General features: G+C 37.7%; 1 protein-coding gene across 1 annotated transcript in view; it reads left to right on the forward strand.

Annotated features, from left to right (window-relative positions):
* Positions 1 to 609: 609 nt before the first annotated feature.
* Positions 610 to 18,919, forward strand: part of LOC139138517 (phospholipid-transporting ATPase ABCA1-like) — a 60,432-nt gene continuing 42,122 nt past the window's right edge. The window contains 6 exon segments of the mRNA XM_070706922.1: positions 610 to 749; positions 2,770 to 2,978; positions 10,333 to 10,426; positions 11,407 to 11,548; positions 13,426 to 13,523; positions 14,368 to 14,477. Of these exon segments, the coding sequence (XP_070563023.1) occupies positions 2,913 to 2,978; positions 10,333 to 10,426; positions 11,407 to 11,548; positions 13,426 to 13,523; positions 14,368 to 14,477 (510 nt within the window). The 5' untranslated portion in view covers positions 610 to 749; positions 2,770 to 2,912.

The following is an 18,919-nucleotide window of genomic DNA, read 5'->3' on the forward strand; positions in this document are numbered from 1 at the left end:
GCGCCTGCAACTCATAGATTGTACGTTCAAACTAGTACGAATTATAGAGGTAAAAAAAGAGATCTCTGTTGAGCTCCACCAATGCAACTAGAATCGTGTGCACAGTGTGCCGCTCAAGTGTATTGTCAATTTTCCTTGATATGAAAGGTGGATACATTTGTATGTTGGGTCACAGGAAAGCACACGAGTGGGCCTGAAAAAAGATCTCCTATTAGCAAAAGGAAACGCACATATACTAAACACAAATTTCAATATACAATTAATAACTTGGACGAAAAGAAAGCTGACCCGCGGCCCTCCTCATCTCAGTCTGTCCCACAGGCGCTCCTTAGCTGGGTCGTCTGCTAAATAGATCGATTTTCGGATCGATCTATTGATCCCGTAGTCGATATGCCCGCCACTGCAACCTATTTAGGTTGCAGTGGCGGGCATATCGACTACGGGATCAATAGATCGATCCGAAAATCGATCTACTTAGCAGACTACCCAGCTAAGGAGCGCCTGTGGGCCCTCCTCATCGTGTCTTGCAGCCTGTTAGTGCGCCACCAACGACGGGAGATCGGAGGAGGTCGACCTCTAGGTCAGCTGTAGCTGTTATGTATGTTGTCTGATCAAGTCAACAACAGCGCAATGCATGACACAGCATAGTACGAAACGCTCTGAACTAGCGAGCGGTTTTGAAACAGAAAGTGTCTCGAATTCCCCGCCAAACATGGACCAATGGTGCTAGGATTTAATGCAAAGTTTATGTAAGTCGTATTTATTACTGCTTCTATCAATCTGCCCGCAGAATTTGTCCCCGGTCTTCGCTCCCTTTTGTCATATGACGTTTGTTGCACAATTCAGAACAGTGTCACCTTGGTAATGGCAGTTCGTACTCTTTTTTTTGAAACCAGTTGCACATTTTCGAGTAGTTTAGCTCTTCTCAGGTGTCAGCCTTGTTTGAATTGTAGATTAATTGATCACAGGTACATAATCGAAGCACCATAAATGTGTGGGCTACATGTAAACCGGCGTGGGGTGGACGGCCCCCGTCAGTTTGAGCATGGATGTCTCTGAGGCAACTGATGCACTGACGTTGTCCTCGACTCGAGTAACAACCGTCTTCGGCTGATTGATGATCCAGGCAGCGGATGTACACGTGTACACTGTCTGCACTGCACTATTCGACCGTAGGGCCTGGGTAGACCTCCAAGACCTCCATGGTTCGACTCAGTTTGCAAACTTTTATTACCTGACTCTAATTGGAAGATTGGGGAAAAACTCGAACGAATCATAGTCAGAGACACAAATATTTTTTGTTAATCATATATTACAGGGCTATGAGCAGTCGAGTGGATATGCGACGTCATCTCTTGATATTCCTTCTCTGATCTTAGCCATATCGCTTAAAATACTCTCATTATCGGTGACACTCGAAAGTTATTGTGTTTGATGTTTTGATATGTGTAAAATTTATTTGAAATATTGTGCCAGTACTCCTTATACACGTACATTGTATAAATTTTACTATTTCCGATATACTTTCGTTATCTAACTCATGATCCCGGTATGGATAGTCACTGACTACATCCCATCACCAACTGTCGAATTTAATTAAACAAGTGGAATTGTCATAAATCTCTTGACATTCATAGACCTTTCAGGAAATTCATATTTTACTGCTATTAGTAAGTTATGAATTATTGGTTACCCAAAATTATAGTCAGCAGAAAACTGTGAGTGCCAAAATATAACTTTCTTTTATATTCCACCCAGAATGACTTGTCGACTTCTTTGAAGTGCAGAGGAAGTTGTGTAAAAGTACAAAGTATTTGTTAAGTAATAAACCCTAGGTTTTTCTCTATGGTCTACAAATGCACGCGGAAGTTCTTTTGGTAAAACTTGACAGGGGACCATAAAATGGCTTTGTTTGTATTTGCTACTGAGCGTAACCACAGACTTTACCCTACGGCCCGTCTATTGGGTTACAAAGCTTCCAACATTAGAGCCATGCATAAAGCAGTGAATTGTTCAGAGCATACAGGATATACTTAGTAGTGATAAAAATCACTGAACAAATTAATGTAGAGATACTGCAAACTGTGCGGGACCATTACATTCTAAGTCCCTCCCCCTCCCGTGAATACAAGTTTTGAATCGCAACTATGGGACTCTTGAACAACAAATATGTCAGAACAAAAGCTGAACATTCATTGAGTACCACACATGCACACAATTTCTACAGATTGTCTGTCACTGGCCACGGTCCCTCTACAACATGCACTGGCACATGTGCGCACTATAACCTTATACATCTCAACCTCCTCCCCTCCCCGTAAACGCAACGAGCTTTGTTAACCATGGGTTTGTTTTCCTCATCCACTGCCTCTAAAGGTCAACATCAAGATGAAGAAAGTGGCTTAAGGTCACACTTGTTGAATTTGGTGCATCCATGGGCTGTTGATAATATCTTTTTAAAATTAAACTGACATGATGAATGGCCATGTTTACGTCCAAGCCCTCTTCCTCCCTTCCAGTGAATTCCCAGTACAGAACTAAAATTCATCCTCTCTGGAGCATTTTAACAAAAGTTGTTGTTTTATCAGGCCGGCATGTGCAAGTCTCCATGGCCCATCAACATAATTAGGGACAGATACTAATATCATCAATTGCCACAAAACTAATCATAGATAGTAGCTTAATTTGAAGATGTGAATAATGATAATAGACACAAGGAAAATTATTTCAATTTAATGAAATTTTCCTAATTTATTTCCCTTTTAACAGATTTGCCATGGCAACACTGGATTGATATTTACAACAGAGATTCAAGACACCTGGGGTTGATTTAGAAATTGTAAATTCTCTACTTTTCATTTCAAGTTGAAGTTCATATATAATTGCTGGTTTTATTGCCCTTCAACATCAATATGGAGTTCTTCTCTCAACTGTACCTGCTGTCCTGGAAGAATTTCACCCTTCGTCGCAGACACAAGGTGAGAATGGAGTCAGAATATTTTTCTTCCCAAGGTCAAAGGTCCTCAAAGTCTAAGTATTGGTCCTTCGTCAATAAAATGACAAATGCTTTCCTGACACAGTAATAGGAAAAGTTGTGTCATTTTGGGTCATATATGAGCAAAAATGATATCATGTCATGGTGATTTAAGAGAGACGTCTTATAGTAGCATGCATTGTTTCCATGGTGAAATAACAAAAATGAATGTAGACAGGTGCAGCCAACGAACAATGCTCTTTTAAAGGGGTCTTTACTACGACAAGATATATTGTGCATGACAAGTAATGTGAATTGACTAATTTTAAGTCATTAGGGTAATTGATTAGCTGTTCATAATTTGCCCTCCCACTGAAATTTTTTTAACTTACTCTCCCCACTCAAACTTCATTTTTACCCACTCCCCACTTATTTTTGCCTGTTTCCCCTCCCCACTGTCAATTTGTGAAGCTCCCTGCCCAGAGGCAAAAAATTTGCCGATTTCCACTGCCCTGCAAAAAAATTCCCCTCAAAATTTTGTCATTCCATTTCCCCAGCAGACATGAAGCTACCTTATCCTGAGATAAAAATATTGTCGATTTTCCCCTGCCCTGTGAAAAAATTTCCCCTGAAAACTAACATTCCCCTGAAGACATCATACAGTACTGCAATGGCCTTCTATTTGGTTTCCATCCCGAATGATAAGGTTGACTGGCTCCTGTACTTGCCCTGTGTCCCCAACCCTGGAAACACCATGGCCCAAATTCCCCTGTCCCCGTTTCAAAAGTGGCTTCCCCTCTCCTCGTTTTTCGCAAAGCCCTGTCCCCTGGAGAATCAACCAGGGCTCCCGCTACCCGATCGCCAATTAGCCAAATGCGAAAGAAAGTTTAAAATGGCTACAAAATTCCAGTTTGGCGAACATAGTGGCTAATGAATTTTTCCTGCCCAGGTGCCACCTCAACAAAAACTACAGCTAACAATAAAAAAGTCGTAAGATGTTGAAACAGTTTACCCTACTTCCTACAAAGTTGCAATGTATTGAAACAGTTTACTCTCCTTTCTACAAAGTTACAAATTCCCTGGTACGTGGAGCAGACATTGTTGCTGTTCCGTCTGCGGTACATAGAGGCTTTGTTTTGCCTCCTTGAGTCCCTTGAGTCCTAGTCTATCTAGAAGTTTTACCTACTTTGCTAGAATCAAAATTTGGCCTGCAACTACTCAGTTTGATAGTAAAAACCGTAATTTAAAAGGGAAATTTCACAAACGGAGCAATAATACGAAGGAAGAGGAGAAAAACTGAGGTTTTCTGAAAGGTCAAGTCTAGGTCATCTCATCATGTGATGTCAGGCATGAAGACCCTTTAAGTGCACAATTATGGTTCAAAAGAGCCACCTAGGGTGGTCAATAGGTAAAAGGTAATTTTCAAATTGGTGTCTTCCAATTTAAATGGCATTCAGCTTGACTGTCAGTTTTAAATTAAATTTATTAAGAGTCATTGCAAAGGGATATTGTCGACAGTAATTGCAGTAAGCATATCCATTGTCAAATCATCACATTTGTGAATTGCAATTTTGCATGTAAACATTAAAGCAACAATTCATTAAAATTGTTAATTCGGTCTATTTCAAACTGTTATAACTTATACAAGAAATTATGTGATTCTGAATTATTTTAATATTTTTGTAGATACCACCAGTTTAATGATGTAGAAGTCAACATCACCAGACATTTCTTTATCATATCAAAATATCACATGAAAATATATCTGTGTTAAAATGTTATCATAATCATTAAAACAATGTATACTTTCAAACAGTGAGTAATTTAAATGAACATATATCATTGTGTTTTGTTTTACATGAGCAATGTTTTGCCAACCCTTTGGTCTCAAGAAAATACTCATACTCAAATGCTATTCAGCCTGCTTGATCACAACTATGACATACAAGTAACACCGGGGCAAAATTGTATCTACACTGCCAGTGTGCTACTAAATGCTTTCTCCTGCACCATTTTTTTTATTCTTGTGGCTAAAACATTTTGGTTATGGAAGACTGCATAAATTTGCCACATGAGAAGCTTGTAGCTTATGACAAGCTATCATACTGTGAACACTAAATGAATGCGGCAGAAATGTTCTGTACCTGTGGTAATATACGCTTCACTTTGCTACCAGATTTTTAGAATTCAATTGATACCTTATTTTATTTCTGGTGGTAAAAGTTTACCATCTGAAATGAAAAAGTATTTCTATCCTGGAAATGTCATAAAAACACAGATTATTCAATATAAACTGAATAAATATGTCTTTAATGAAAAAACTATCAGGAACATCATACAAAACATCTCGATTTGTAAAATTAGGAACTCCTGAATGCGGAGAAAGCTGTGCCACGCTTGAGATCATAAACTGGCTAAAAGTTGCTCAAAGTGGCTACAAGAGTTTTGATTTGGCTAATCAGTTGGCTAATCATTTTGGTGACTTAGGGGGAGCCCTGATCAACTGATATCTGCCCTCCCCGACAAAACCTAAAATTTGCTCCCCTGCTACCTAAAAATATGTCCCCTCCCCAAGCAAAATTATAATTTCCCCTGCCCTCAAATATTGCTCCTGGAATAGCTTTTTCGATGAATAGCTCCGTTGGCTGCACCTGTGTAGACCATTTAAGCTTATACGCCTTTTAATTTGAAATGAAAGAGGACTTTGGCGCAGCGTGACAGAATTTCTTATCTAAATATTATGGCAATTTATATGAAATCTGATGACAGTAGCTGGGTCATTATTTGTTTTATTGATGCTGCTGCTTTTACGCATGCAGAATTTGGAAGTGAAACACTACAGGCAGAAGTTCTTGTCAACATTTCAACGTAGCATGACCAGCGTACAACCCACAAAATGATATATTGTAAATGGAAAACAATGAATGTTACTGTTCCCTGCTTGCGTTTATTCTCGTCTATTTTTTTACATCAGTCCTTTGTTACTTATTCATACCATGAGTTCTATTTTTTCTTTGAAAGGGTCACTTTTTGTTTTTAAATGTCAACTACAATGCCATGTTCGACTCCCCAAAGCATGTTGAAATACACAGTATTCAGCATGTCAATGTGTGTAGACTGCATTGTTATTGTTGACAAGTGAATTGTGATCTGGACTAGAATTGAAACATAAAAAGTAACATTGAACTGACAAGCTAAATAAGTAGGTGTTTCAACATGCTTTCGGAAGTAGAATAAACTTTTTGATTGACCCATGAAACAACAGTAGAAAAAAATTGTTATTGACTCAAAACGTAAAACAAAACCTGGGGGGAAAAATCACCGAAAGTTACAGATACTGGCCCTTTGAAACTATCCCATAATTCATTAGAAACACATTTTATACTTGCGTCATTTTAGAAGTATGCTTACATGTATATGCCCCATGATATATATCGAATCATGCAATATTTTATGTACAGCGTACGAGCATGACATGAATATAATTGAAGGACTACAAAGATATTTACTCAACAACTTAGGTGTGTACTCAGTTCCATTAACTTGATAGATGGCTAAAATACGGAGTCTAACAATCCATTCGAAGATTTATCACCTGTCATGTGGTTTGTGCATTGGTGAGTCCTTAGTTTGTCAACAGATGCTGATTGTATTCGGATAACAATTATCTGCACATCATTTCCTGATGCGTGATGCAAAGTCAGACCCCACCTTAACCTTTTCACCTTCGACCCCATTTTCTGTCAAACCATGGCAGTGAACTCTAAAGCTCAGAACCTTTCAAAGCATTTCTGTTACCACATTTTTCAATGGCAGTGGTTCTTGAGGCCAAGGTCCTGGCGATGCAGCAAGATGCCATCATTCTTGAATTAAACATTGGCAGATTTCTCATGTTATTTTTTGAATTTTTAATCAAATATTTCAATTTCAAGATTTATATTCCACTATGAAAATGTCTGCACAGTTTTCAACCATCAAAATGTCTGTATTCCTTCATTTATATCTTGTGTGATTCTGGTCAAAAATTATACAAAAATTTTGATTTTTGACATTGAATATAGACATTTTCTTCTTCTTGTCCCTCAACTTTCCATCCTTATCCATCCCCCAAGCACTTTATCTAGGTCTATATTTTGTATAGAAAACTACAAGTACAAACTAACAGATTGTCACAGAAGGGATGATGCCATAAGGCAAAACAGTAATGAAGGCTGTTGCTTCCACACCCACCTGTTGCCCCACTTAGGGGCCATTGACCATCAAAAGCTGATGCCCTAGAAATATATTTCCTCATCTAGGGGGTTGAGTGATGGACCTAATTGGTTTTCTGTACATTAAATTTGTAATAAGGATTCTGCAGTAACAAAAAATAAAAGAAAAGAAATTGGGACCATGAAACCATATTATGATTTCACAGTCTAAATGTAAAGTTTGTTTATCCATATTCATTTATGTAGATTTTGCACTACATGTGCCTTAAAAATGGTCTGGTATTCTCCATTCATAAAATCACAGTTTTGGTAAAACCAATTTTTCGTATGAAGGAGTTTCTTTTTGTTTTGAGGGGAACAGGAGATTGACACCAAATTAAAGAATTACATTTCTTGTGGGTCAGCTTTTACCATTGACAACCCCTTATTGATATGATGATTAAGCAATTCATGTCATCTTTACAGAATTAGATTTTGCGACAAAAAGACACACAGCTTCTTCCACTATTTCTTTTTCACAACTATTAAATTACGTTTTATGTTTCCATGAATATAACTAGACTGAAAGATTCCGTCGCGTGCGGGCGCTCCGGCGCACTGCGACCTACGACCCTTTAAGGGTCGTAGGTCGCAGTGCGCCGGAGCGCCCGCACGCGACGGAATCTTTCAGTCTAGAATATAACCTGTGTAACAGGAATTAGAGAAGGGATGAGGATATTTTTTGTTTTGAAGTTCATACTTTGGACAAACATTTTGGCTGAGTATTAAAAAGCAAGGTGTACTCACAGAACCTTTTTCTTGTAAAAAATTTGACAATGAAATAAGCTGTAACTCTCATGATTTTTTTTCACTATATTTGTATTTGATTTGTATGTCAGTTACCAGCTCTTGCTCTACCACACAAAGCATGTTGAAATACCAACTATTTAGCTTCACAACACAGCATCTATGCATGCAAAATGCACTGTTATTGTTTACATTTGAATTCTGGTCCAGACTAGAATTCATTTGTCAACAATAACAATGCAGTCTGAACATGTAAAAATTAAAATTGAAAAAAATGCAGCGGGGAAATAACGTTACAATGATAACATTGTGCGTTTCGCTGCGAAGATGAAGAAGGGTTAATTTCAAGGTTCATTGAAATACAAGACGAAGGTCATTATGAGAGTTCATCAGGTTTCGAACATGAGAGACCTGTGAGAATTGGGTCAGATGTATTCAGTGTTTATACTTTGCCAGAGAGATATATAGCAAAAAAGCACATCGAAAGAAACTAGAAAGAAAAAATAATATATTGTAGAAATTGAGCAAAGAGATAAGTTTGGAGTCTACTAATGAAATGGCCTCATTTAAATGAAATTTTGTAACATTCTATGGACCAGTTAAAAAAATTATGGCCATTGTAAACTTATGTTTAGACAAGCAGAATAATTGTGCATAACTAGTTCTTATCAAGAAATTGTCTCTGTTGATTTTATGTTTATATGAATTGTGTGTTAATGTCTGGCTTCTTCTCGTAGAATCTTTCAAATTATGAAAGTCTGTTGATTTTTCAGCTACCAATGCATCCCTATTATTGATATTTCTCTGTTACCAGATCCACTTTTTCAGTAACAGACAGTGTTCACCTCAGGGACAGAGCAAAGGCTTTAAATCTAGACTTACCATTCTCTCCAGAGCTAAGAGCTTAACCTTTTACCTGCCAGATAGTATCACTTCCCCATCAGCCAACTCAGTGAAAACCGGTATTGAGCCAAAACCATAAGTATTTCTGGTCTGTTCCAACAGCTTTAGTCCATAAAAATCATGTTTAAAGTATCTGTGATTTCAAGGGCCTTCAAATGTTCAATGTTTTTGTTACAATGCAACAAACGAGACATACATGTTGAATTCAGTTGTGCTTCATTAGTTTCAACAAACTTGACCATGGTGAAATATGAACTTTGCAGAAAAAAGGGTTAACTAGAATTGGCCTTGGGGAGCAACATTCAGATTCAAAGTTTTACAGTACTTCACTGATCTACCACTGTGTGGGCTCATTTTGAAGCTCTTGGAAAAGGCAACATTTAAACTGTTGTATTTTTCGAATTAAAAAGTTAATGTTTTCTCATCGAGTTAACACAGGAGTAGCAGCCATTTTGAGTTTTAAATATCAGTGAATTTAAGGTCATTTGTTTCTCTGTTATCAAAATTTGCACTGTGGCCCCTGATCTTATTCCTTATTTTGAAATAGAATTGTTGAAACCTTCCTTTAGGAAAGTTTAGGTAAAAGTTTAATTCTTTCATTATACAGGTCCATACGTGTACCTGTAATGAAAATAAAGTGCCTGACTGGTTGGTCTGAATGAAACTTTAAAATTATTTTTTCCCTGAAGCATGTACATGTATATCGATAACTCAGTCAGACAGCCATTTTTAGTGTGGATAAATACCGACTATTTGTGAAGGAAATTTGCTTCTCTCCACCAGAACTTTGTGAATTGTACCTGTGAGAGATAATTTCCCTTAGTTGGGTGTTACGGACAGTATTTTGAAGTTTCCCTGAGCAAAATGTAGGTGATTGTCGAAAACTTCAATTTTTGATGTCTGTGTACGATATAACAAAGGAGTCGATCACAATGGGTAGACAAAAGAGTCTGAAAGGTCAAAGGTGATACCGATAGGTGCACAGTTTTTCACATTCCATAAGCTCCAACAATGTCCAACAAATCACTCAGCTGGAACAATTATTACATCGTGTTTCCTGTAAATTTGATGTATTGCCAGTAAAACAAATATACGTATTGCACAATAAGCCTTTGTCTTAATGGTATTTTTGTCCTGGTAATAGTTAATAGTTGACCACAAGGATTTTTTCATTTTTGTGATTTTTGACCAAACAGACTTCATACCATTTTAGCAGTTAATTTGATTAATTGTTGCAAGCGTGTAAATATGTATCTGAGTTGTGTCAAAGTTACTAAAAGCTGCGTTAAAAAGTGAAATTAATTTTCATTTTAGCAAGAGATTTATATTACATAAGAAGTTAATAATCAACATAATCAAGGTTCTTTTCAATTTTATGTAGTGTTGATTTTGCTTCAAAAGAGTACATATTATTCATAGCAATCATTATGTATCATGTCATTTTTTTGTTGTTTTCAGCTTCGACAGTGTGTAGAACTGTTTTGGCCCTTGATTATTTTTCTAATTTTGGTTTGGGTCAGAGGTCGGAAGCCTCCAGAACACATGCATGAATGTAAGTACATGGCATCCTGTGTTTTCAATAATCACTGGGATTCATAAGAACATACTTGACAGTAAAGAACATACTTATTATTTCAAACTGTAGTGCATGACTTTCAAATAGCAGATTCCATTTGCTCCTGGTACTAACAGTACCAATAGCTTTATCATATTTACCATGTTGACGTGTAGGATATGAGCACAGGATGCAGATATAAAGTGGAAACTGAAAGACAAACCAGCAAACAGACAGACAGACAGTAACAGACGGAGAATGACAGCAATTTCCTGTACTTTCATTCTTTACACAATTTTCTAGGAAGGCAGGTACAATGGAAGTACCAGTGGGTCTTCTTGCTGCTGAGTGCCTGTATTTATTTTTATTTATTTATTTGATTATTCAGAAATCCTACTGGATCAAGTTCCTTGTACAGGTTCCTCGTAAGAATATAGTTGTATAGGAATTGTTGCACATGTCGTGCTCTGTAGTCTCAAATACTTTTTGGTGTAATTTTACTGATATGATGTTAATGGTTAATGGTTCATAAAGTTTGATTTACAGTACTGTCTTTGACAGTCCAGGAGTAAGAAATGTTCCTACAATATATCTTACAAGTTACATACCATGGCTGTGAAGATGATGTATTTCTTATGACAATAAATATCATTGCGTACATTTGAAATTAGTTGTTGGAACCTTACCGAATACTTGGATAGCAAAAGCATTATAGAAGTTTATGCAGTGTAGTGGACATATCTACATGATGATGCCTGTGTGAGGTATTGATGTACTAAAAAGACGTCAAGCTGCCATTGAGGAGAATCTGTAATACACAAATGTGTGCGTGATCTAAACCAAGTTTTTAAAATGCCACTACTGACATCAAAAGTCGCTGATAAATTTAGGCTAAAAGAATCTTCCACAAATTCTTAATTCTCTTTTTGTGTATATATAAAGGAAAGTTTTGTCGTTGTTGTTTCTCTGCATGACAGGTCATTTCAATGGAAAAGCCATGCCCTCTGCCGGCTTGCTTCCTTTTTTCCAGTCATTGCTGTGTTATAGCCAGAATCAGTGTCACCGATATCCGGTTACCAGTGAAACATCCGGTGTGGTCGACTCATTCAACAGCTCTGGGTAAGTTGTAACATAATCTATTCTGCGTTCAACCCCAGTATTTGAGGACACAAGGTTGAAAAATCCAAGAAACGTTGATCTGCTTGCAAGCAGTGTACTCAATGAGGCATGAAAAAGCACCTTGGAGAGCCTTGTTTATTGCCTCTCAGCTCGGTTCTTTATTTTCTTCTGTTGATCATGATTGCATAATTGCACTGAGACTCATTTTCAAAACTGGTGAAGGTCAACAACACACACAGTACTTCAGCCTGCCGTGTCACTGACAAATGACACCTTGGTGAAGTATCTGGTGCAGCAGTTCTCTCAATACATGCACATGGGTTACATTCAGTAAATTCTTGTTTCAAGAATCAGTCCAACCCTCAGTGCTCTCATTACCCCGTCAACAACAGTTGCCAATATACAGCGTCCATATGCATAAAAGTCTGTGTGCTTTTTAGGATAATTTCTTTCAATAATTCATTTACTCACTCACTCACTTACTCCTGCTTTTCTATTCGTAGTCTTTTGAAAAAAATGAAACCGTGCAGCTTTCTATGTCAAAATTGAAGTCAAAGTAGATGTAGTAACTTAAAAATGTGAAACTAAAGACAAAGCAGCTTATAAATTATGATAAACAAACATTGTCTCTTTGAGTGATACTCTGAGTGTTTTCAAATGAACTATGACACTCTATTGCGTCACGGACATCGATCAGTGTTGTTACACGATAGCTAGTCCTTACAAGGAGACAGATTAGTTTCCAAGGAGATGCTTGTGTGAACTGACTGCAGAGACTGACATACTGATCAGATTTCAACAAGTAGAAATTTGACCCGTCTTGAAAATCTTGGCGCCACAACACCAAAGCCTCTCAATATCTTTCAAAGGACAATGGTAGATAGATATCGCTCCAGAGATTGAAATAATTGGAATGAAGAGGGTTTGAAGTTGTAATTTTAGTGCAGGAGTCCGTCAGTACAGACCATCTGAAAAATATTTTGATGATCCAAATGAAAAAGTTAGGGGGCCATTTTAAAACAATGTCAAGGTCATATTCTGCCCACAGACCTTCCTTTTACAACTTCTGGTGAACTTGAAATTGTTATAGATTTATTCAAAGAGGCTATCTTGCAGCGTTCAAAACATTTAATTTTGCTCGATGTAAGACAAAATTGAACATCTGCTGTTAACTTGAAGCAGGATTCTGGCATTAGTGATTGTGTTGCATGAACTGTTTATGTGATAAGTCTCTTGTTTTCCTTTGAAAGATGTGCACATTAGACAATTTGCTCTTATATACATCTGATAAAAAACCCGCCCCTTTAAGGTTTTTTGCCAAAATGGCAGTTCCAAGGTGTCAAAACTGCTATCTAACCTCATACAGACAGTTTCCTAAGCTCAATCACACTGATGCAAGGAAGTTTGCCCAAACTTATTTCAAAGAGAAGCCAATATTTCTATGAGTCTTTCCAAGTCCTCCATTGTAAAGTGACTGACCAAAAGGGCCTGGAACATAACTTTTATAGTGATCCAGAGAGTGAAAAGTTGTGGTTTTGGACTCAACAATTATTTGAATTATGAACCTTGGAGAATGAAGCCATATTATTCTCCCCCCTTTCCTATCTTTCCCCACCCCTGTTTTGCTGTATCACCCTCCTCCATATTTGTGCTGCTCTTTATATGCAAAGAAAGAGTAAAACACATCAAGATATTTCTCAACCAGTAGAACATCTGCAACTGCCAAAAAAAAATTTCTAAAATTGTATTGCTTTACTGATATATTTTTGTCATGTTTGATATTATGAAGAGTGAATTTTCGGATGTACCTGTTGATTCCCCCGGGTTGATTCACATGGTATTTTTTAAAAATTTGTTTTGGTTTACTTCACTTTTAGGTTAGCAGAGTTCTATGAAGCTCTACAGGATGTTGTATCAAACCAGACTCTGATGTGGGACCTGATATCATTGTGGAATATGACGCGACCTTTGCCAGGTGTAGTATCATGTTTAATACAAATTTCTCATTTTCATTTGATGTAGAATATGCTGTGTAGTGTCTCTCAGTGATCAGGCTATTTTATTTTTTTAAATTACCCTTTATTGAGTCTACATTTGAAAATGCATATTCCTTATTGTCCAACCTCATTTCCCTGTATAGAGTTCAAATGTTACCATGGAAACCATTCGGACTTTGTAAAACCATTGAGGTGAAAGTGATAAGAAAGTGATTCTCGATTGTCAGTTGCATGATGTCCAGAGACTTTGTTGACCTCGCACATCTTCCATAGAGATCAACCATCAACGCCTGCCTGTAAAATTGGGCAAGCTAAGATGAGTGGATGTACACCTTACTAAAAACTGTTTATCATGAGGTTCCCCTAGCTATGTACTCTTGCACTAATCCAAACCCTCATGACCCCTTAGATTCATGGTGATTGTTGTGAAATTCTGTCTACATTCAGTAATCTTTGCTCTTGCCACCTTACAATGTTTGTGGATTTGTGTGTACCTACTCTATCCCAGAACAATGATATAGATTTCAGTTTTACTTGAAATTTTTACAAAAAGTGTTTTCCTTTTAAAACAATCATTTACCATTATTTCTCCTCAGCTTATTGTGAATAAACATTTTTATGTCTGGTCTACTACTGCATATTTGTAAATTTGAACACAAAATTGTGACTGGTTTTGTTTATTTCTGTCAGAAAATGGGCAAATTATGCTAAGTGCTTCTCGCTGTCAGATCAAACATCAACCTTAATGTGAACATTTTATCAGAGAGTTGCTCTTCAGTAAATGAAAACTAGCTATCGGTGTGTTTGCGTTCTTTTTTACAGATAATTTCCCGCTGGGCAGTATTCTCTCTGATCCGGATAAACTGAGACAGGTTCAGTTAAGTCCAGATGTAATGGATGCTATCGGAAATGCCGACCTGACGCCGGAGAAGGTAAATAAAACTAGAACACCCAAGCCTACGTTTCAGTATGCAATATGCATATTATACCTAATCAATATTAGGTAAAGCGGGAAAACATATTTATACATGCATGCATCAAACAAGGATTAGAAAGGATCAAAAATCAAACATTAACCTTAAATTTTTTTTAATTTTTAACATCCATATATTTATGACATTCAATTATACTCTTGCCTTATCATATTTTTACCAATTTATTAGCTTTTTTCATCATGAAAACCTTTAAGGTATTCTATGGTTTCCAATGAGAATACAATTAAAAAAATATAAACTGCTCATAAAATGTTGACAAGCCAGGGCTGGGTGTATGTCATTTCTTGTCTGCAGGGAAAGAACAGTGATATTTATATCAGGGGGAATGTTTTCAAGGAGTTCCCTTGAGAAACCTCTTCTCCATGATCAAGTAAAAACTGTGTCAACTGATGATAGCCTGGCAATAATTGTTTTTGTTAAATGTCAGATGCAATTTGCATATTGAAAAGGTCAGTAGGTAGTTCAGAACCATATTCACTCATTAGCGTTTTGAACTAAAAAGGTAACAAATGTTGGCACTTCAAATATGCAAGTTTATTGTTAACCCTTTGAGTATTGTAATTTTTCCCGCCAAAAATTATGGTGCAACATTATACCAATTTTATTAATTTTTATGTCATTTTTTCATAATTTTGGACCAAATAAATATCACATTTCATGGGCTACAGATTTTTATCTAAATTTTAGCAAAAATTATTGACCGGTGTTCACATGATAAGGCGACAATCGCTATTTGACCTTGGCACTCAAAGAGTTTAGGTACAGTGTACCTCAACAGATATTCATACTCTCAAATGTTTTACTCTACCACTTGTGGAGGCTCATGGAGTAACTGAGTCTTATTTTGGTTAATATCAAAAAGTTCGTTTATACCCATAGAGTTAACACAGGGATTTCGGCCATTTTGAATTTCATATGTCAGTAAATTACTAAATATCAAGATATCTGTTTCTCTAGTAACAAATTTAGCACAGCGACCCCATATTTTGATTTCTTATTTGAAAGGAAATGGCGTAAAAGTTTCATTGAGCAAAGTTTAGGTTTTAGTCTACAAAATTAAATAAAATGATGTCTAATTATATTAATTGTTGCTGATAAGCCAAATGTTACGTAGAGGCTAGACCAGGACAAGAAAAGTGTATCTGAGATGTAGGAAAAGGGCAATGTCAGTTTTTCATTTTGAGTGTCTCTGATTTGTATTTGAAGTTTAACAGCTGTCAGAGAATGAAAAGCATGGATAAAATAAGTACAGACTGGCTAGACAGTATGGCTATGTATACTTCCATGTCAATGTTGACATGTGTTTATTTGTACTTTACCTTCCAACTGTAGACTAAATCAATCTATCTGTGATTGCCGAGAACTACTGAATAAGGAATGCACCTCAAGAAAACTGGTTCCAAACATTGTTATTTTTGGAGGGGTATCCCATGTTCAGGAAATGTTCCTCTCCCCCCCCCCCCCCCCCCCCCCCCCTTCCCAATTATTTTCATTTGTAAAATTATTCAGTGTTCATTCAGTTTTGGCAAGATAGAGGATCACAGTGGCCTAGACCCCATCTATTAAATGTGACTGTTAATTTCAACATGCAACATGCACTTATCTCAGTAGACACCAAACTCAGAACTTACATAAATGCATTTTGAATGGTATCCACTATGTCTTAAAGGTCTGGTTAAATGCCCATGTTGCAAAATCACAGAAATACAGTTGATGGTCTATAAAACAGTTACATTCATTTCTTTTTTCGTTTAGCGCGCGTGATTATGAAATATGGTGAAAGAAAAATGCAATGTGGGCGTGTCCCCCGAGCCTCTCCAGTCGACTTTTTTCGGCTTTCCGAAGTTTGCCCGACGCCGTATCTCATAACGGGAAGTAAAGTATTTCACACCTCCGTAAGCTCCCTACGGGGGGTAACTTCTAGGGTTTCCGCTTACATGATCAGGACTGTGTCCTCCTTCACTATGGGAGAACGTTGTTCTTTTGGTGGCTGTGACAGCGGCAAGAACATGACGGCTAAACTGTAAACTTTTTCAAGTTCCCGTCAAGTGTTGAGTGTTTGAACCCCCGGGTTTGAACCATAATGTGCTTGTCTCTGCTGGTTCGTACGATCGGCCACGGTCCCTCGGCTGAGCCTGCCTCGCTACTCGCTACACAGAAGGTTGGGACCTCAATGCAAATCAACAGCATGAACACCAACACTGAACGTTGTGACTGCCATTAAAATGCACTTAAAACGTAAATGGGAACGTGATTAAAATGCACTACAACCACAACACGGAAGGTTGGTTGGGACCACGATGCAAATCAGCTGCATGTAGAGATCGCGATACAAATCATGGAGGTAGAGTCCTCCTTGATACAAATCGACAACAACACGGAACGCGTCGTTGGGACGGCAATTAAATTGAAGAACAACGGCGAATACCGGACCACGAGGACCGCGATGCAAATCGACTGCAACATGGAATGTTGAAGACCGTGATTAAAATGCACAACACAGAACATCTAGACCGCAATGTAAATCAACTGCAACACCGAACCTTGTTGCCTCGATTAAAATGCGTATGTCTGCTATGTATAGCAAAAGTTTCAATTCTCGCGAGCGAGCGTTCCTATGCCCGCTGCACACTAGACAAAATGACCTCAAATTTATCGCGAGGGCTCGATTGCGTGTGTCGAAGTTTCAATTCTCGCGAGAGCGATTTATGCATGCTGTACACTAGACTACATGACGTCAAATCTCTCGCGAGACTTGGCTCAATTGCAAATACGTACGCCTGAAAGAACGCAATAATACGGAAGTAGACATAGTTTTTGCGAATCACCGAGAGAGAAGCGCAGATTAAACAAAAGACTAAAAAACCCACGTTTTTTCTTTATTTTACCATATTTTTTAAACAAAAATCAGTTTCGCCGCTGTGGCAAATTAGGATCGATTTTTTTTCGCCACTTCGGATTTTGATTCGCATTGGCGAACGTGGCAAATGGGCAGCCCGAACAGTGTTTGTTAGCGGATACCTGGCAGAGATAAGGCGGCGTTGGACCGCTATTCGATGTAAATGAACACACCTGTGACGTCACAGACGGCCAACCATTATCCCCGCTATGGGCGTGACCTGAGTGTCGCAAAATGACCCCATGAAAGTTGCGTATAGAAATATCAAAAAATTAACACTTGCGCGTACTTTTAGGTTGCAATTCTATTGCGAGTGTAATAGTATTGACCCCCTGGAAGATATTCAGTCACACGAACGGGACCATTTCACCAGACCTTTAAGCATATACATCTGAGACTATACTTTGAGAGATCCTTGAGCTGAGCTTGATTTTCAGAAAGGAACCATGTGATATTTTCAAATACATACTCACAAATTCCTGACTGTTTCTCAAAAATCTTGTATAGACTTAAAACCCAGATGTTTACTAGGACTATATATTCCCTCAACAATTCCACAATGGTATCCTATTGACGCCGCCTACATTGTAATGAAACAGTATTTGAACATTTACATTGTAAATTAGGTCAGGTTATCATCTGATGAGAAAGTTAATTTATTGACTGTAAAAACAAAATCACTCTTCATTTGTGATGCAAGGATCAAACTGCGCAGTCTGTCGATTTTATGTGGTCAGCTGAAGTAGTGTGACCGTGTGGCCAAACAGGTTGCCACTCCTGGAATTCTAACTAAACATTGACAGACTCAAATACTTGAATAACATAGGAAGGAAAGATGTAAGTATTTGTTTCAAAGAAGCAAACAGAAAGTCTGAAATTGAAATGTGTTTGTGAGTTACGTTGAATTTCAATAGGGATCAATCAAAATTCAAAGTCATACTGACATACACCAATTAGAGGGGTAGTTACTTTTTAAGTGTCTCATGTTTTTCTCTGAGTCTGTGTCGTAAAACTTTTGAGTAGAAGCTTATTAGTGTTCTGTAGAACTCTGAGTTGTTGAAGTATGATAAACATCAGACTTTACTTTGTTTTGCATTCCGTTCCAAAGCCAAGCAGACTAGGAATAATGTCGATAGCTCCTTTTGTCAAGACTGCAGAAGGGCAGACTGCAGCCTTGGTTACTTATAAGTCCTTTATGGAAGACTGAAAGCTGAACACAATAGACCTGCCTTTGGCTAAACATCCGCTGTGCGTAACCTTTAGTGTGTGTGTTGGGGAGGGGGAGGGGAGAAACATACCCATGCTCAATCGGACAGAAATGATTTCTATTTCAAAAAGATTCAGATAAGGGAGAAAGTCTGAAATGTTCGTGAAAAAAATGGAGCCAGTTTCAGCCACGCGACTTTAATCAAAGTTTTCCATGCATGAACAGTTGCCATAATGTGTATTTCCACAACCATTCGTAAGATCTTTCAAGAAA

This window comes from Ptychodera flava, chromosome 8, assembly GCF_041260155.1.
Source record: "Ptychodera flava strain L36383 chromosome 8, AS_Pfla_20210202, whole genome shotgun sequence".
Lineage (NCBI taxonomy): Eukaryota > Metazoa > Hemichordata > Enteropneusta > Ptychoderidae > Ptychodera > Ptychodera flava.